Source organism: Salvelinus alpinus, chromosome 14 (genome assembly GCF_045679555.1).
Source record: "Salvelinus alpinus chromosome 14, SLU_Salpinus.1, whole genome shotgun sequence".
NCBI lineage: Eukaryota > Metazoa > Chordata > Actinopteri > Salmoniformes > Salmonidae > Salvelinus > Salvelinus alpinus.
Genome location: NC_092099.1, coordinates 51,502,290 through 51,523,087, shown reverse-complemented (window position 1 = coordinate 51,523,087; position 20,798 = coordinate 51,502,290). Strand labels below are relative to the sequence as shown.

The window sequence follows — 20,798 nt, the reverse complement described above, 5'->3', positions numbered from 1 at the left end:
TTTCAATTAACTCTGTAAATTAACATTTACAACAAAGACGTATTGACATAGTGATATAAATAAGTGTGTAAAAAAAATACATAAAGGGTTTTTCATGTTGAAACCCTCAAGCTTTTTTTATATATCATATTAGATTTTAAAATCTATATTTGACATGTGATAAGGCCACACAGAGGGCCAGAGATAATTAGGCCAATGTGATAATCTGAAGTATTCAAAAAGGCCACTAGATGCCATCTGATAAAATTGCATATATTCCTTGAAAGTTACCGAAGTTCTGGTAGGTTACTGGTAAACTTCAAAAGTTTCCAGTTGTATACCCTCCCTTTGCAACCCTACTCCCACCAATCAATACAGTATGCATCACTGGTACTCTCTCTTCTCTCTGAACCTAAGATTCAAGATAATTTAGTGAATATCGCTCCAAATGTCAAGCGCTCTCTGGATACGAAGCTTTTGTTTTCCCACCTGCGAGGGATTGATCCAGCTTACACACTTTACAGAGAGAATGATGGAGGTCGCTGTGTTCTTGGGGACCTTCGATGCTGCAGACATTTCTGGGTACCCTTCCCCAGATCTGTGCCTCGACTCAATCCTGTCTCCGTGCTCTATAGACAATACCTCATGGCTTGGTTTTTGCTCTGACATATATTGTCAACTGTGGGACCTTATATAGACAGGTGTGTGCCTTTCCAAATCTCCACAATCTGACAATGGAGACTGTATTCCCTAGCCGGCCGGACGCTCTGCGGTCCATTTCAGTGGTTGTCATGAAGTGTGTGTGGTTTGTGGGTAATGTATCACTGGCATCAACCACAGATGCAGCTTTCTGCATTTTTATTTCTGAATGTACTGTGCCTTTCAGCAGTGAGTTGCAGTAGACAGAAGTAACCTATATTGTTAATACTTAACAGGCTGCTTTAAATTAAGAACAAACAAGATCTAGAAAAGAGCGGGTAAAAAAAATTGAAGCTTTTTTGTATGTTAGAACCTGGCCCGGGGCATTCTCTATGATAAGTGTATGTCAAATGAGTGGGTGTGTAGATTAGTGCATTGCGTGTGTGTGTTCAAGAGGGTGACGATGTCCTGTCTCTTCACTGTCAGCTCCTGTCACCTCTACTGTGCAGCACAGCTCCAACCCACACAGCTACTGTCACCTCTCATCTCTCTCCTCTTCCACTAGGCAGCCCAAACACACACACACACACACACATTCACTCAGGCACAAAACATGTGTCAATAGATAAACATAGGCACACACCTACATGTTTAGCCATTTACTCTCTCGCTCAGTCTCTCTCACTCACTCACTCACTCACTCACTCACTCACTCACTCACTCACTCACTCACTCACACACACACACACACACACAGGGCTTGACTCATTTTGAATTGGCAGCCTGACAAAAGAGGAGTTTTTAATCATTTGTCTATCCATCCTACTCACCTCCAGTGACATGCCCAAAACTAACTTCTACCAACATAACATGTCCTCATTTCTCTTTAATAGTCTTCATTCTTCCTCCCCCACATGTTCTCCCCCTCAATCTCACAAAGCTTACTACTCACTTAAAAATAGACTGCTATCGCTTTGTGGGGGGGTGCTCTTTGGTAGTTGCAGTCAGATCTGATCAATAGTTACATACTGTATCCATAGATTCAGTCCTCTTTGAACCAGTGGAGAGTCCTGTTTAACAAACTGAGTGGTATAGGAAGGCTAAGTGCAATCACAAGCAAGAGAAGGCTTGAAACATCTAGTTTAGTTGGTGGATAAGTCCCATAGTCCTCAGCTGTGTGGCGTTATGGAGCCTTTTGTGGGTTAGTTTTCCTGTAAGATATCACCTTCGTAATGTCAAGGATAGAGAGCAAGGACAGGTGACTGACTGTCTTCTTAGCTATTCATGTGTTGTTGGGTCTCTTATTCATCATTCAGTACAGATAGGGTTTCTAATGGACAGTGCATTCTTAACAAGTGGTACAGTAGGCCACTACGCCTGAGTTTAGTTATTGACCATGCTCTAGCTAACCTACATCAAGCTGTGGGTCTGCATTAGAATATTCCTCTACCGAAGAATGGTCAAGCACCCTTTACTGGCTCAAATAACCGACCAATCAGCCTGTTACCAACCCGCAGTAAACTTTTGGGAAAAAATTGTGTTTGACCAGATACAATGCTATTTTACAGTAAACAAATTGACGAACTTTCAGCATGCTTATAGGGAAGGACATTCAACAAGCACAGCACTTACACAAATGACTGATGATTGGCTGAGAGAAATTGATGATATAAAGATTGTTGGGGCTGTTTTCTTAGACTTCAGTGCGGCTTTTGACATTATTGATCATAATCTGCTGGTGGAAAAACGTATGTGTTACGGCTTTACACCCCCTGCTATATTGTGGATTAAGAGTTACCTGTCTAACAGAACACAGAGGGTGTTTTTGTAATGGAAGCCTCTCCAACATAATCCAGGTAGAATCAGGAATTCCCCAGGGCAGATGTCTAGGCCCATTACTTTTTTCAATCTTTACTAATGACATGCCACTGGCTTTGAGTAAAACCAGTGTGTCTATGTATGCGGAAGACTCAACACTATACGTCAGCTACTACAGCGACTGAAACATTTAAAGAGTTGCAGTTAGTTTCAGAGTTGGTGGCAAGGAATAATTTAGTCCTAAATAAAAGCATTGTATTTGGGACAAATCATTCACTAAACCCTAAACCTCAACTAAATCTTGGAATAAATAATGTGGAAATTGAGCATGTGGAGGTGACTAAACTGCTTGGAGTAACCCTGGATTGTAAACTGTCATGGTCAAAACATATTGATACAACAGTGGCTAAGATGGGGAGAAGTCTGTCCATAATAAAGTGCTGCTTTACCTTCTTAACAGCACTATCAACAAGGCAGGTCCTACAGGCCCTAGTTTTGTCGCACCTGGACTAAAAACGGACTTAGGAAAATTGCAATTGGCTCAGAACAGGGCAGCATGGCTGTCTCTTGAATGTACACAGATAACTAATATCTCTCCTGGCTCAAAGTGGAGGAGAGATTGACTTCATCACTAATTGGATTGATGAGCGGTATTGACATGTTGAATGCACCGATGTTACGGGATTTTTGTGTTTAATGACTAAAATATATATACATTTGACTTAGAATTATAACTCATAAATGTTGAATGTTATGTGTTCCTTGTTAGAAAGAATGGGTTTATCTTCAGACAGGCTAGAATGATGTCTCTACCCAGGGAGGGGAAAGACCTTGAGTTGGTTGTAGATAGTTTAACAGGTGGCAGACAGTAATGAGAACTCGAACTGTATTGCCATTGTATCCGAGAGGAGGTTGGACATTAAAACCTATGACATCATCTTTATTATATAACCTGATGTAAAATGTATTATTATCAGTACTCTCGAGAATAAACGCTATTGATTGATTGGTTTTAAGACTGGTATCTGTCCATTTTATGCAGATAATTATCTTACAAATTCTTATTTATGGGCAGAGTGTTTAAATTTAATTGGTTAATAAACAGGAATCAAAATTCCTTTAACAACCGAGCTGTCTGTTTTGAACTACTAGCACACAGCTCAGACACCCATGCATACCCCACAAGACATGCCACCAGAGGTCTCTTCACAGTCCCCAAGTCCAGAACAGACTATGGGAGGCGCACAGTACAACATAGAGCAATGACTACATGGAACGCTATTCCACATCAAGTAACTGATGCAAGCAGTAAAATGTTATTTAAAAAAACGATAAAAATACACCTTATGGAACAGCGAGTGACTGTGAAGCAACACAAACACACACACACACACACACACACACACACACAATAACATACGCACTACACACGTACACATGGATTTAGTACTGTAGATATGTGGTAGTGGTGGAGTGGCGGCCTGAGGGCACACAGTGTGTTGTGAAATCTGTGAATGTATTGTAATGTTTTTAAAATTGTATAAACTACCTTAATTTTGCTGGACCCCAGGAAGAGTAGCTTTGGCCTTGGCAGCAGCTAATGGGGATCCATAATAAATAAAAATACAAATTAGAATCAAACCACAGATCTTGGTAAGGAAAGTCAACTGCAGGTTTATTATGCACAATGGTATTTTCAAGGTCAAGAGCTGGATCTCGTTAGAGAAATAAGATAGAGGGCACGTCCTGTAGAGAAAGGTATTGACCATTTCATTTAAATGCAATTCCACCAACTTTCAATCATTGCGTCTGACAGCAGTTTGCATCACAACCCTGGAAAACATTCTTTGTTGTTTTATTCCATGTCTGTTTTATCGGCCCATCTTCACTGTGTCCTGCTCTTTGATGGGACCACACTTTGTTTTATAAAGAAATGGCTAAGTGATAAGAGTAAATTTGTCTCATTGCCTTTGTTTTCTGCGAGGCGTATATCTGTTTTAATGTGTATCTATTACCATTAGAAAACCCCATTAGGGATAGTATCCATTAACAGTCATGTTTTCTTGTTCTTATTGAGACTCTCATCCTGCCCTGCATGTGTGACAAGTCTATGACAGCTAGTGCCGATCCTAGTGGCGCGTTCTGGCATGTATATTTGCATATTTCCTTTGGGGAATATTCTTCTCTGTGAACTGTGTGTGTGCAATAACTTAGTTTGCCTTTTTTTTTACTTTGGAAAATATACAAAACTTAGTGCACTTTGTTCGTAACAGATTCTAGCTTTGAGAACAGAAAACTGTATTGCCATCGGGCTTTTCTTCGATGAGAAAATCAGCAGAATGTTGGCCCAGTTCCATCTCGCTCCATACTCTCCCACTGCCGGCCACTGGGCTTCCTCTCCTCACCATATTTGGTGGGGAGGGGAAATTCCAACCGGATTCTTGAGATTTCTACATCTGGTGAAACATGTGGCTTCTTGTTCTGTCTGTGCTGGCATCCTGGAAGTGAAGCTAGCATACATGAATACATTAAGATCTACAGGTAACTGTCAAAATAATAGAAACACTTGCGTAAATGATGGATACAAAGTATATTGAAAGCAGGCACTTTCACACAGGTGTGGTTCCTGAGTTAATTAAGCAATTAACATCCCATCATGCATGTATAGAAATGCTGGGCAGGCCATTATTTTGACTACCATGGCTATGCCCCTATAGGATGACAATGACCCCATCAACAGATTATGAGTGGTCACTGAATGGTTTGATGAGCATGAAAACGATGTAACCAACCAGGGTTGGTCCCTGGATGGGAGACCTGTGTAGGGTGCCGTCTTTTGGATGGGATGTTACACGGGTGTCCTGACACTCTGTGGTCAATAAAGATCCCATGGCACTTATTGTAAGAGTAGGGGTGTTAACCCCGGTGTCCTGGCTAAATTCCCAATCCGGCCCTCATACCATCATGGCCACCTAATCATCCCCAGATTCCAATTAGCTCATTCATCCCTCCTCTCCCCTGTCACTATTCCCCAGGTCGTTGCTGTAGATGAGAATGTGTTCTCAGTCAACTTACCTGGTAAAATAAAAAATGATATACCATGGCCGTCTGTCACCAGATCTAAACCCAATTAAATACATGGGAGATTCTGGAGCGGTGCCTGAGACAGAGTTTTCCACCACCATCAACCAAACACCAAATGATGGAATTCTCGTGGAAGAGTGGTGTCACATCCCTCCAATAGAGTTTCAGACACTTATAGAATATATGTCAAGGAGCATTGAAGCTGTTCTTATTCATGGTGGCCCAACACCCTATTAAGACACTTTGTTGGTGTTTCCTTTATTTTGTCAGTTACCTGTATTAAGGGTAATTGTTTACACGTTGTTTAATTAATTTAATTAATTAATCTCTTTATGATTCATGAATTCACACCCCTCTGAGATGCTCAATTACAAATGCCAGTATCCTTTTATAATGTCCTCAAAATAGATATGCTAATTAATACCCATCATAATCACTTCTTCACAGTGTTTGAACATCAAGGAAATTTGCCTAATATGCGCTGAGAGACAATCCACTTGCATATTCACAGAGGGTTCCTGTCTTCGTAAGATACAATGGTGCCTGTAGAGACGATAGAAGGCCCCGCTTTATAATCTATTTGGGGAATTCAACAATTTTGTTTGTTAATTTGTTGGAATGAAAATGCTCAACGATGACCTGGTTATTAATGACTAGTTTAGTTTCAATTTTAATGGTACATAAAATGTGATGGATGGTCTATGGATGGTCTATGAATGGTCTATGAATGGTCTCAGGATGGTCTATGAATGTTTATGTTTTTGTCTGTTTCTGTGTCTTTCAGGATGTAGTCTGGGGATTGAACTCCTTGTTTACCGTAAGTACCTTTTAATCAATAAACTGATTTGAAAATTATCTTAAAATGTGTTCGTTCTTGGTGTACAGTGCCTTCTGTAATGGGTGATCTATCACCAGCAACACACAGAGGTGACAGATCAGTGCCACAACAATTACCATAACACATAGGGTATACAGTGCCTTCAGAAGGTATTCATACCCCTCGACTTATTCCACATTTTGTTGTTACAGCCTGAATTCAAAATGGATTCAAGTGATTTTTTTTCTTGCCCAGCTGCTCTAAATACTCCATAATGATAAAGTGAAAACATGTTTTTAGACATTTTTGCAAATGTATTGGAAGTGAAATACAGAAATATCTAGTTTGCATACAGTAAGTATTCACACCCCTGAGTCAATACATGTTAGAATTACCTTTGGCAGTGATTACAGCTGTGAGTCTTTCTGGGTAAGTCTCTAAGAGCTTTACACACCTGGATTGTACAATATTTGCACTTTAAAAAAATATATATTCTTCAAGCTATGGCAAGTTCGTTGTTGATCATCACTAGACAGACATTTTAAAGTGTTGACATAGCTTTTCAGGCCGATTTAAGTAAAAACTGTTTGAAAGTCAACATTGGTCTCATGATTAAATCGCTGAGCGGTTTGCTTCCTCTCCGGCAACTGAGTTAGGAAGGACGCCTGTATCTTTGTAGTGACTGGGTGTAATGACACACCATCCAAAGTGTAATTAATAACTTCACTATGCTCAAAGGGATATTCAAATTAGTTGTTTTATTTACACATCTACCAATAGGTGCCCTTCTTTGCTAGGCATTAGAAAACCTCTAGTCTTTGTGATTGAATCTGTGTTTAAAATTCACTGCAGGGCTGAGGGACCTTACAGATATGTGTTGGTTACAGAGATGAGGTAGTCATTCAGAAATCATGTTAGCACTGTTATTGCACACAAAGTGAGTCCATGCAACTTATTATGTGACTTGTTAACCTGTCTCGCCCCCCCGTTCCGCTAGCGGAACTCCTCCCACATTCCACTGAAAAGGCAGAGCGCGAAATTCCAAAAATATTTTTTTAGAAATATTTAACTTTCACACATTAACAAGTCCAATACAGCATTTGAAAGATAAACATCTTGTGAATCCAGCCAACATGTCCGATTTTTTAAATGTATTACAGCAAAAACACCACGTATATTTATGTTAGCTCACCACCAAATACAAAAGAGGACAGACATTTTTCACAGCACCGGTAGCATGCAGGTAGCATGCACAAAGCCAACCTAACTAACCTAGAACCAACCTAACTAACCTAGAAACAACTCCCTCAGATGACAGTCCTATAACATGTTACACAATAAATCTATGTTTTGTTCAAAAAATTTGCATATTTGAGCTATAAATCAGTTTTACATTACTGCTACCATCATAGCTACAGTCAGAAATAGCACGGGAGTAGCCAGAGTAAATACAGACACCAACGTCAACTACCTAATTACACATCATAAAACATTTCAGAAAAATATATGGTGGATAGCAAATGAAAGACAAAGATCTTGTGAATATAGCCAATATTTCCGATTTTTAAAATGTTTTACAGCGAAAACACCACGTATATTTATGTTAGCTCACCACCAAATACAAAAGACAGACAGACATTTTTCACAGCACCGGTAGCATGCAGGTAGCATGCACAAAGCCAACCTAACTAACCTAGAACCAACCTAACTAACCTAGAAACAACTCCCTCAGATGACAGACCTATAACATGTTACACAATAAATCTATGTTTTGTTCGAAAAATGTGCATATTTGAGCTATAAATCTGTTTTACATTACTGCTACCATCATAGCTACCATCATAGCTACAGTCAGAAATCGCACGGGAGTAGCCAGAGTAAATACAGACACCAACGTCAACTACCTAATTACTCATCATAAAACATTTCAGAAAAATATATGGTGGATAGCTAATGAAAGACAAAGATCTTGTGAATACAGCCAATATTTCCGATTTTTTAAGTGTTTTACAGCGAAAACACAATATATCGTTATATTAGCTTACTACAATAGCTAACACACAGCAGCATTGAATCAAGGCAAACGGTAGCGATAGCACAGTTCGACAGATATATGAAATAGCATCCCAAATTGGGTCCTTATCTTTGTTGATCTTCCATCAGAATGTTGTACAAGGGGTCCTTTGTTCAGAACCGTCTTTGTTTGGATCCAGAACTAACTATTTCCCTCTTGAATTAGCAAGCACACTGGCCGTGCGGCGCTAACCTCTCCTTCTTGAACAAATTCCTCCAACGCATCACGTCTAAAGTCCCGAATAAATTTAAATAATATAATTAAACTATATTGAAAAAACATACTTTAGGATGATATTGTGACATGTATCAAATAAAATCGAAGCCGGAGATCATATTCACCTATAACGACGGTTTTCCAGGAGGCGATTCCAGGTCCAACTTCGCGCCTTCCAAAAAAAAATTATGGCGGACCTCTCACTCCAAGAGGTTGTATTCAATCCCAGAACGAGATAATCAAGTCATTTCTGCTCTCACTTCCGCATGACACCCAGGGGAAGGTGTATGACGTGTTTCTACAGTCATAAGTGACATGCCCTTTTATAGACAAGCTCTTGAAGAGAGACCTCGCTTTTGGAAATCTCACTTCCGGATAGGAAATGGGCTGTAAAAAGAGTTCTGTTTCACTTAGAGAAATAATTCAAACGGTTTTAGAAACTAGAGAGTGTTTTCTATCCAATAGTAATAATAATATGCATATTGTACGAGCAAGAATTGAGTACGAGGCCGTTTAAATTGGATACGATTTTCCCCAAAAGTGAAAATAGCACCCCCTATCCTTAGCACATTTTTACTCATTAACTTATTTAGGTTTGCCATTACCAAGGGGTTGAATACTTATTGACTCAAGACATTTCATTTGTTTATACATTTTTATAAATGACTAAAAACATAATTCCACTTTGCGTGTAGTCCAGTGACAAAAAACTGAATTTAATCCATTTTAAGTTCAGGCTGTAACACAACAAAATGTGGAAAAAGTCAACGGGTGTGAATATTTTCTGAAGGCTCTGTATGCCCATATATGAGGAACAGGTAGACTGAGGATGCTAAAATCTCTTATTTCAAAAAACAAATAAACCCGTTTCCTAACATTCCCCAAGCATTTTGTGTAAACTTTGAGGAGAATACAGGTGGGTAAATGAGAATTTGCGAGTTAAGTGTTTTTGGAATGGCTGCTGTTGCTTGTTGGCTGCGTCCCACGGTAATGATAAGAGACTGACTCATATGTTTTTGTTGTTGGTCGGATTCTGATTTTTCTGCAGATACACTGTTTTACAGCACGGAAATGAAAAAGTGTAATTTCTTCCCGTGTTCTCAAATTGCCATCTAAAAGAGAAATTGTTCAAGAAATATGCTTAAAATGTTTATTTCTTATATTGTAAAATAATAACACATCACGAGAATGGTCGCAAATGATCAGATAAGCATGAAATGTCATTTTTTCATCCTTTTTATTGAAAATCTGTTATCTGTGACATTTTCATCCGATACCAATATATCGGTAAAAGGCCAATTTCAGCCACTAATATCGGTGAACCGATATATTGGACGGACTCTGGTGGTGCTGCAGCCTGATGCTCAGTCATGCCCTGAGGCGTAGCTTTTAATCAGGAAGTGAGGCGCTCGCCACACAGGCCTAGCCGCCATTTTATCTCCCTAATAACACAATGCACCTCGCTCGCCATGCACACAGTCTCTATGGCAACAGGATTATTACACTACTTTGTCAGTTAGTATCAGACAACAACAAACCTAATAGTCTGGCAAGTGGTTGTTTGTTTTAATCTTGGTTAGCAGGTTGTTGTTTATTTAAACAGCTTTTTTGTAAACTTCCGCTGTCTCTCTTTGTCGCTCTCTCATTTCCCTCAGGATCTACTTAACTTTGATGACCCATTGAACATTGACGCGGCCGAGCATCATCTGCGTGATAAGGTAACGACACCAACCAGTCCACCTGGAGGGAAGTCATCTTCCCTCTATCCTGTACATGGCCTAACATGAGCAGCAGGAAGTTGGAATTGTTGTCGAAAAGCTCTACAAGTGGAATGTGGGGTAGTTCTGTAGAACTCTCTCTCACCACCACTGGACTGTGAGTGGGTCAAATGGACCATTCAGAACCACTAGGGACTGGGCTGTAGTGTATGTCTCACTCTGTATGTCTAAGCAGGGCACTATATAGTAAATAGGGAGCCATTTGGGATGCACCCTATGTCTCATTCTCCCTGCAGGAGACAGACCAGTGTGTCGACGTGGATTAACTTACATCCTGTTGTACACACTGCTGCTGAAACATCCAGCCAACCAGGCCCCCAAGAGCTGGTCTGGGATCAGAGGTTCCCAGAGGAACTTACATCCTGACACATTAACTACCGGAACAGCGAGCCCCTAAGCCAGCCCCCCAAGAGGTGATCTGGGAACCTCAGATCCCAGAGGAACTTACATCCTGACACACTGACTACCGGAACAGCCAGCCCCCCAAGAGCTGGTCTGGGATCAGACTGTTGTTGACATGAGTGATTGGATTCACTGTGATGTGTCTCCAACCATACTGCAGGCCTAGCCTGGCCTAGTAGCACCATTGCAGAGAGACAGAGCTAGCAGCTGTTCCAACCGCTCCATAATTAAACTGTGGTGGGACCACTCACACTCCCTCCCAAATGGTGCTCGGCTGGGGCTTGCAGTACTCCCCAGGTGCTCCCCAGTCCCCAGTCCCCAGCCAGGCATGTGATTCACTGCAGAGAGACGGAAAGAGCAGCTTAAAATCTCAACAGCAGGGCAAGACTACTGTACTGTCTCCATGGACTCATGCTTTATTATAGGTGGTTTACAGTCAAACGCTCCCTAAAACACTTCAGTGAGCAGGCCTTTCAAATCGACCTGGCCCGGGTATCCTGGAAGGATATTGACCTCATTCCGTCAGTAGAGGATGCCTGTTTGCTCTTTAAAAGTGCTTTCCTCTCCATCTTAAATAAGCATGCCCCATTCAAAAAATGTAGAACTATGAACAGATATAGCCCTTGGTTCAACCCAGACTTGACTGCCCTTGACCAACACAAAAACATCCTGTGGCATTCTGCATTAGCATCGAATAGCCCCCACGATATGCAACTTTTCAGGGAAGTCAGGAACCAATATACTCAGTCAATAAGGAAAGCTAAGGCTAGCTTTTTCAAACAGAAATTTGCATCCTGTAGCACTAATTCCAAAATGGACACTGTAAAGTCCATGGAGAATAAGAGCACCTCCTCCCAGCTGCCCACTGCACTGAGGATAGGAAACATTGTCACCACCGATAAATCTACGATAATTGATCATTTCAATAAGCATTTTTCTACGGCTGGCCATGCTTTTCACCTGGCTACCCCTACCCCGGCCAACATCTCAGCACCCCCTGTAACAACTTACCCATGCCCCCCCCCCCCCCCCCGCTTCTCCTTCCCCCAAATCCAGACAGCTGATATTCTGAAAGAGCTGCAAAATCTGGACCCCTACAAATCAGCTGGGCTAGACAATCTTGACCTTCTCTTTCTTATCTGCCGAAATTGTTGCAACCCCTATTACTAGCCTGTTCAATCTCTCTTTTGTATCGTCTGAGATCCCCAAAGATTTGAAAGCTGCCGCGGTCATCCCCCTCTTCAAAGGGGGAGACGCTCTAGACCCAAACTGTTATAGACCTATATCCATCCTGCCCTGCCTTTCTAAAGTCTTCAAATGTCAAGTTAACAAACAGATCACCGACCATGTAGAATCCCACTGTACCTTCTCCACTACGCAATCTGGTTTCCCGAGCCGTTCATGGGAGCACCTCAGCCACGCTCAAGGTCCTAAACGGTATCATAATCACCATTGATAAAAGATAGTATTGTGCAGCCGTCTTCTTCGACCTGGACAGGGCTTTCGACTCGGTCAATCACCACATTCTTATCGGCAGACTCAATAGCCTTGGCTTCTCAAATGATTGCCTCGCCTGGTTTACCAACTACTTCTCTGATAGAGTTCAGTGTGTCAAATCGGAGGGCCTGTTGTTCGGACCTCTGGCAGTCTCTATGGGGGTGCCACAGGGTTCAGTCCTCGGGCCGACTCTCTTCTCTGTATACATCAATGATGTTGCTCTTGCTGCTGGTGATTCTCTGATACACCTCTACGCAGACGACACCATTCTGTATACTTCTGGCCCCTCTTTGGACACTGTGTTAACTAACCTCCAGACGGACTTCAATGCCATACAACTCTCCTTCCGTGGCCTCCAACTGCTCTTAAACGCAAGTAAAACTAAATGCATGCTATTCAACCGATCACTGCCCGCACCTGCTCGCCCGTCCAGCATCACTACTCTGGACGGCTCTGACTTAGAATACATGGACAACTACAAATACCTAGGTGTCTGGTTAGACTGTAAACTCTCCTTCCAGACTCACATTAAGCATCTCCAATCCAAAATTAAATCTAGAATTGGCTTCCTATTTGGCAACAAAGCATCCTTCACTCATGCTGCCAAACATACCCTCGTAAAACTGACCATCCTACCGATACTCGACTTCGGTGATGTCATCTATAAAATTGCCTCCAACACTCTACTCAACAAACTGGATGCAGTCTATCACAGTGCCATCCATTTGTCACCAAAGCCCCATACACTACCCACCATTGCGACCTGTACGCTCTCGTTGGTTGGCCCTCGCTTCATACTCGTCGCCAAACCCACTGGCTACAGGTTATCTACAAGTCTCTGCTAGGTAAAGCCCCACCTTATCTCAGCTCACTGGTCACCATAGCAGCACCCACTCGTAGCACGCGCTCCAGCAGGTATATCTCACTGGTCATCCCCAAAGCCAATTCCTCCTTTGGTCGTCTTTCCTTCCAGTTCTCTGCTGCCAATGACTGGAACGAACTGCAAAAATCTCTGAAGCTGGAGGGTCATATCTCCCTCACTAGCTTTAAGCACCAGCTGTCAGAGCAGCTCACAGATCACTGCACCTGTACATAGCCCATCTGTTAACAGCCCATCTATCTACCTACCTCATCCCCACACTGTATTTATTTATTTATCTTGCTCCTTTGCACCCCAGTATCTCTACTTGCACATTCATATTCTGCACATCTACCATTCCAGTGTTTTAATTGCTATATTGTAATTACTTCGCCACCATGGCCTATTTATTGCCTTAACTCCCTTATCTTACCTCATTTGCACTCACTGTATATAGACTTTTTTTTTCTTTTTTTTCTACTGTATTATTGACTATGTTTTGTTTATTCCATGTGTAACTCTGTGTTGTTGTATGTGTCGAATTGCTATGCTTTATCTTGGCCAGGTCGCAGTTGCAAATGAGAACTTGTTCTCAACGGGTTAAATAAAGGTGAAATAAAAATAAAATAAAAATAATTTCACTGGTCATCCCCAGAGCCAAAACTTACTTTGGCTGCCTTTCCTTCCAGTTCTCTGCTGCCAATGACTGGAACGAATTGCAAAAATCACTGAAGCTGGAGTCTTATATCTCCCTCTAACTTTAAGCATCATCTGTCAGAGCAGCTTACCGATCACTGTACCTGTACACAGCCAATCTGTAAATAGCACACCCAACTACCTCATCCCCATATTATTACTTACCCTCTTGCTCTTTTGGACCCCAGTATCTCTACTCGCACATCATCATCTGCACATCTATCACTCCAGTGTTAATGCTAAATTGTAATTATTTTGCCTCTATGGCCTATTTATTGCCTACCTCCCTACTCTTCTACATTTGCACACACTGTACATAGATTTTTCTATTGTGTTATTGGCTGTGAGTTTGTTTGTGTGTAACTCTGTGTTGTTTGATTTTGTCGCACTGCTTTGCTTTATCTTGGCCATGTCGCAGTTGTAAATGTGAACTTGTTCTCAACTGGCCTACCTGGTTAAATAAGGGTGAAATAAAAATAAAATACAGGAAAGGTCAGGCCTTCAGTCTGTTGGCCACTCGCAGCAGGTCAATATCGCCACCGTCTCCTCCTGTGTAGAATGGAGGCTTTGACTGCCTGGCTTGGTGACCGGTTCACACCGGTTTGTTTCGCACACCAACACCCCAAGCCCTGTTCAGGTACACAAACTAGAGGAAAAGAGACAGGAGAAAGGATGTGAGGGAAGGAAGGAACATGCTAAACTGATGTCTGAGAGGAGGCAGGAGACAGGAGTGGAGGCAGGACCTACAGGAAGTATTTATTTCAATTGATGGTTTCCTCTGGTCTCTACATCTTGAGGGATCCGGTGTTGTCTTTCGTCTCTAAAGTTCTGTCTGTCTAACCGTCGCAAGGCCTGTGCAGTGAATCTGTGTTCTGCAACATTACACACCTAAAACTTCCACCTTTTACAGTTGGAGTAGGGGTTGACATGTAGTTATTAACCAGTGCAGTATGTGCATATGTGCCGGATGTTTGTATGAAAACTATTAATCCACTTTAAAGTATATATTCTTTAATATGAACATCCGCGCTATTAACATCCTTAGATGAGTTGCCAACTAAATATTAAAATGTTTATTTCAAATAACTCCTAAAGCTCTTAGAATTATTTATATCTTCAATGAATGCAACATCATTTGCATATTACTAATCCAGGCCATACATTTCCTTATGTGTTTTCCAGTTGTAGCTTCTAGCATGGCCTCTATAGTACAATGCCTGGAGCTGTGCATTCAGACATGTATTTGCATATTATTTACATTTTGAGTTAGTCATACAATTAGATATATTCACTTAAAACCACTGTCTTCTGCAAACCTCATATTTCTCAGCTTTGTGTACTTCAGCCTTTCTACCAAACAGGCATCTGGGGCTGTATCCCAACTGTGTTGCTGCGGCAGCCATTTGGTCACATTAGGAGTATGGATCCGTCTGTGTGATGGTCTGTCCATCCTGTCTGTCTGAATGATTCTGCTCAACTGGCCGGGCAGGCGGAAGGTTCTGTTGGGGAGACGACTCATCTCTCACACACCACTGCAACTGTAAGGTTGTGGTTCAGAGCAGCCATTCACACCAACTACAGAGAGAGTTACAAAGAGAGTAGTGTCCACAGGCCATAGTAGGCTTCCTACACAGTGGACCCCAAAACCCTCAGGAAACAAGGTGCTACACTGTGAACTACACTGTGAACTGAGAAACCCTCTTGTGTTAGAACAGCTTCCCCTGGACAGTACCGGTGATCACTACTGTGACAGGTTCCCCTGGACAGTACCGGTGCACCTATTTGTTTTTCATATCAGGAAAAACTCACTTCCCTGAAGTCTCATCATCCCTATTTAGTGAATTTGAAGGTCCATTTGATTCACACCACTCTGCAGGAAATGGGCAAATGAAAATAAGCAGGAATGTTTCTCAAAACAGACCAACTAAAAGTTTTCTGCTGTGTCAGAATGATTCTCAAGCCAGCTCCCCTGTGGCGGTGAAAATGGCTGAGTTGCGCTAGTAACAGCCGGGGAAGCCAGGTCGGGTGTTGGTGTGAGTCAGGTTCACAATCAAAGCAAAGCAAAGTAAAGGAACAGTGGCCCATGCAATATTCCCTAAAAAAATTCTCAGCACTGAGTAAATTTCAGGTCTTCTGCGCGCAGACTTGAATGTTGTGAAAATTCTGTGCAACTTCCAGTGTGCTTTTACTGTGAACACTGAGGCTGTACCCACTTTGTTAGTTTTAACAGGTGCTAAGTAGGCTATTGTGGCAATTTGATCATAACTAAGGCCTACCAGAGTGGCCTACCATCAAAAACAATGTAGAAAATGCAGCCCATAACATTTTTACATGGAAATAGCTGTTCTATCATTCAGCCTACAGTAGCAGTCAATGTGTGGTGTTTCAATGTAGGCCTACATTCCATGAGACTTTAGAAAACAACATGCAGGGCTTGACATTAACCTGTTTATCCACCTGTCCTTCAGACAAGGAGGTGATTGAAAATGGTATTGTTTGAAGAAAGAAACCACTTTACAAAATAAAAAGCATTACTATTCACATACCATTATTATAGAGAATCAGACCAACCCTATTGGCTACTTAGCTTATTCAAGCATGTCTCGAAATACAACACTGCCACTTTAAGACAAAAAAAGTTATTTACCTGACTCACTATTCAAAGATGTCTATGAATGTACACGTTTTGTGCTCTTGTAGGAAGCAATCCCTCCCCCATTGCTGACTAAAAATGATCTGTAACTGGGCTCATAACTCACTAACTAGTAAAAGATATGAACAAAACGTGCACACGTGGCTACATGCAGCTCTCGCTTTGATCTCAAAACAAGCACATCTACTCAGGACCACAGCTGTAAACACAGTCCAGATCAAAGTAAATGGCACAGATCCATATATGGCAATGGTCTATTTGCATATAGGCCTACTGCAGCTGTGATTGGTTATGCCACACCAGTCTGTGTAGAGTAGGGGCGGAGTCGTGTGTGTTAATGAAATAGAATCCTACTCCGATGCGTTCTGCAAAATCTATTGCGTAGCTTGTTTTGTTTCGGTATGTTGCATTCAAAGTGGATAATATTGTGTGGATTCAATCCCAATTGCCACAGTAAAGGGAAACATTGATAGTGTTAACTAACAGGGACAACTCTAGAATGTTGAGTGAAGTTTAATATCACGCTTCTCTCCGTGGGCTGATAGAGTATTTCTTCTGCGCGGCAGTCTCGGGGTGCGCGTGCAGCTTAGAGGGAACATTGTACATGCTTCCTCACGCTAACACAGATCTGTAGTAGTTGTCCCAGCTGCCTCTCCCACCCCTTGCCGAGTGTGATGTCCACGGTCTGTGGTTCTCGACGTGAGGGCGGGGGCATATGTGAGCAGTGTCCAATCTGGGTCTCCCCTGACTCTGTAGCAGTGGCATGCCGACTGAACATCAAGTCTCTGTGCAGGAGGGAACTGGGGAACCACAACTCACACGTCCGCCACATAGCACGTCTGCCTCACTAATGCTAAATGACCATGTAATGACCATACTGATGCATCATTTGCCCTGCTTACTGACTCCCCTGTGGTGTCTCTTCACAGGCAGCTGGGCCTCAAACTCTCGCTCTCTCTCGCACTCTTTCGCTCTCTCTGTCTCTTTCACACCCTCTCTTTCTCCCCTCATCTCTCTCTCTCTCTCCCTCTACCTCCCTCTTTCAGAGTGGACAGGACACCTCCATGGGGGTCATACAGTAGTTCTGTGTGAGAGATGGAACATACCAAAATGGAATAGACTGCTATTTGACCGTTGACCTTAAAACTATAGCGCCTAAAGAAACCGATGATTAGCCAGGCGAGATGTCTGTCTTGACCTTCATACTGTATGTTTTTTAACAAACACAAAATAATATTGGACCTATACGTTGACATGTCAATGTGGTATACACCTAGCTATAGCAATGCCACAGAAAACGGTTGATTTTCAAGTTGGCCACAGCAAACTAACAGCAACATTTCCAGTGATAAGTCACTCTAGCATGGTCAGCCATTCTGCACCATTAATGAGCCCCAGTCCGATGGCTTAGAGAATCCTTTACACAAGGTTCTCCTGAGGAACCATGAGGAACCCTGTGGTCTTCTGACTGCATCCTAATGCAAGTCTATGGATCTCCATCCAGCACAGGACCAGTTTGTCTCACTGGATTAATAGCCAATTAACCAACTGTTTGTTTGCATGTCGGATCTGGTTCTTCATGGTTCTACATTACATGGTTCTACATGGTTCTGCATTACATGGTTCTACACAGTGGTCATTAACGCCATGTATGTCTGTTTCATGAAGTGAAAATCTGGACGGTGTAGAAATAGTTATTTTCATTCTGTCAATCATTCTGTGAATTCACTATCTGACCTGTGTGATGTCAGACTGTCTGTCTAGTGTTTAACACATTGGTGGTTGTAAGCCACCTTCAACCCTGACCTGATCTGACCTGAATCGATCCCATCTACCAGGTGAGCCATTGGCCTCCGGAATGTTTTCTCAGTAGCCCTGCTGTGTCGGTAGAGGGGTTAACAGTGATAAAAGTGAGAGCTGAGTGCTGTGAGGTGTCCTTTCTCACCACATATCTATCTCTCTATCGGCCACCCGCTCCTTTTCATCCTCCCATCCACCTCTCCATCCCTCCCATCCTTCCACTGCCTATCATGACAGCCTCTGCTGAGAGGGTGTTCAGGTGATGTTATTACCACTACATAACCAAACTATTGCTCCTGCCTGCAGCAATAGTGGTGTACAGCATGCCTGGGCCTCTGAGCTGATAGGGTGTACCAGACACGGTAGTGTTCCACTACCCAGGAAGCCCTGTTGCAACACTGCTATGATATATGTTGTTTCCTGCCTGTGGTGTACACAGTGGCGTCAGGAGAGAAGAGCAGTTAACAGCAGAATCACATTAATGCTGGGCTGTCTGGTACCATCTGGACAGTGCACATCCAGTTTGGGCTATCAGACTATTTAGGCTGGAGGGGGAGTGAGTGTTTGATGGTCTCTCACTCTGCAGATGGTCCAAACTGTCCCAAAATAGAGAGGAGTATAGAACATCTCTGGATGACGTGCTCCTCACTAAGTAAAAAGGTCAAGTCACCTGTTATCTCTGCCTGGATAGGGAGGAGAGAAGAGGAGCCATGCAGGCCTGTGTCCTGACGTTACCTTGTTTGGTGTAAGAAATTATGTCACAGGGTCACTGAATGTCATTGATTGGTCATTTTTGTGTCTGAAAACTTCTAAATGGCCAAACCAAATAATGTCATCTCTCCCATCTGAGTCTAATAAACAAACGTGCCGTATCAATGACAGCTCACTCAATCATCGCCTGGGAGTCTGAACACTGACATTGAGATCTGATAGGAAATTCTGCTTGTCTCTTTCCCTGTATTCTCTACCAGGGGAGGGACAGTATGTCGTTTTTACTTATTCCCTGAGGAAAATGGTTTACAAATCTGCATGATTATGTTGAGTCACTTCAGTTTTACTTTTGAAGTCGTTTGAGGACATTGTACTCTCATTGTACTCTCTCCCCAGTTTATTAGGTACACCCATCTAGTACTGGGTCGGACCCCCCCTTTGCCTCCAGAACAGCCTGAAATCTTTGTGGCATGGAAATTGGTATCAAGGGACCTAACGTGTGCTAAGAAAACATTCCCCACACCAGTACACCACCGCCACCAGCCTGTACCGTTGACACCAGGCAGGTTGGGTCCATGGCCTCTTTCGCCAAATCCTGACTGCCATCAGCTTGATTCATCGAATCAGGCAATGTTTTTCCACACCTCAATTGTCCAGTGCTGCTTCTTCTTGTTTTTAGCTGATAGGAGTGGAACCCGGTGTGGTCATCAGCTGTAATAGCCTACCGTGACAAGGACCGACGACTTGTGCGTTCTGAGATGCCGTTCTGCACACCACTGTTGTACTGCGCCGTTATTTGTCTGTTTGTGGCCCGCCTGTTAACTTGCACAATTGTTGCCATTCTCCTTCGACCTCTCATTCTGCGAGCTGTTTACGCCTACAGGACTGCCGCTGACTGGATGTTTTTTGTCTGCCGCACCATTCTCTGTAAACCCTAGACACTGTCGTGTGTGAAAAGCCCAGGAGGTCAGCCGTTTCTGAGATACTATCATACAGAACCACGCTCAAAGTCACTTAGGTCACTTGTTTTGCCCATTCTTACGTTTAATCTAACTGAATGCCTCAATGCCTGACGTGACTCATAGCTGATTTATGCTTGATCCGGTAATGCTCTCTGGAGGCGCAGCATGGAGGGTGTGATGCAATTGTGGAGGCTTGCAGAGGCCAAATCGAGCCCTTTACTGCCATACGCCTCCCAATTTTTGTAGCAATGCAGAGGGCTCCGTGTAGCTCCGCACTGACATGATTGGTTGACGGTAGGTGGGGGCGGGAGGTCCTGTTTAAACACACAATCACTTTCTTGACAACTTCCTTCACAACAGCTCTGCTCTGCAAAGCGCAAGAAGCATGAATGCCCTGACTTCTACATAGGCCGTTTCACAGTAAATCCTGTACGGACACTGCAGACATCGGATTGACTGATTGCTGTTTGCTTTGCTCTGCTGCTCTAGTCGGACTAGAAAGCTATAGCGCGTTCCACCCAAGGGGAAGTACAGCCATTTGCATTCATTAATTTACCTCTTGAAGATGTGTTTTGAACACTGGTGTACCTGCCTGCTGTGAGGAAGAGCTAATTGGGTAGGATAGGTGACATGGTTCAGTTCACTAAGGAATGACCACTAACGTTAGTTGGACAGTCAGTCTGTTTCAACTACATGCCTCGTTTGTTTGGTTTCCTACCTAGCGCGTTGCTTTCATATCAGTTCCTGTTTCTGTCCTCCCCACGTCCTTGCAGTTTCAAGTAACAGACAGACGTAATAATCTCTCAGTAAAAC

The 20,798-nt window shown here is 42.7% G+C and overlaps 1 protein-coding gene across 4 annotated transcripts in view; it reads left to right on the top strand.

Annotated features, from left to right (window-relative positions):
- LOC139539040 (NEDD8-conjugating enzyme UBE2F-like) overlaps positions 1-20,798 on the top strand; it is a 93,843-nt gene that overhangs the window by 55,099 nt on the left and 17,946 nt on the right. For all 4 annotated transcript variants that reach the window (XR_011667859.1, XM_071341730.1, XM_071341729.1 and 1 more), the window contains 2 exons: positions 6,305-6,337; positions 10,283-10,345. Coding sequence is in view for 3 of the 4 variants with exons in the window: in XM_071341730.1 (XP_071197831.1) it covers positions 6,305-6,337; positions 10,283-10,345 (96 nt within the window). In the remaining variant the exon portion in view is untranslated. The remainder of the gene's footprint in view (positions 1-6,304; positions 6,338-10,282; positions 10,346-20,798) is intronic.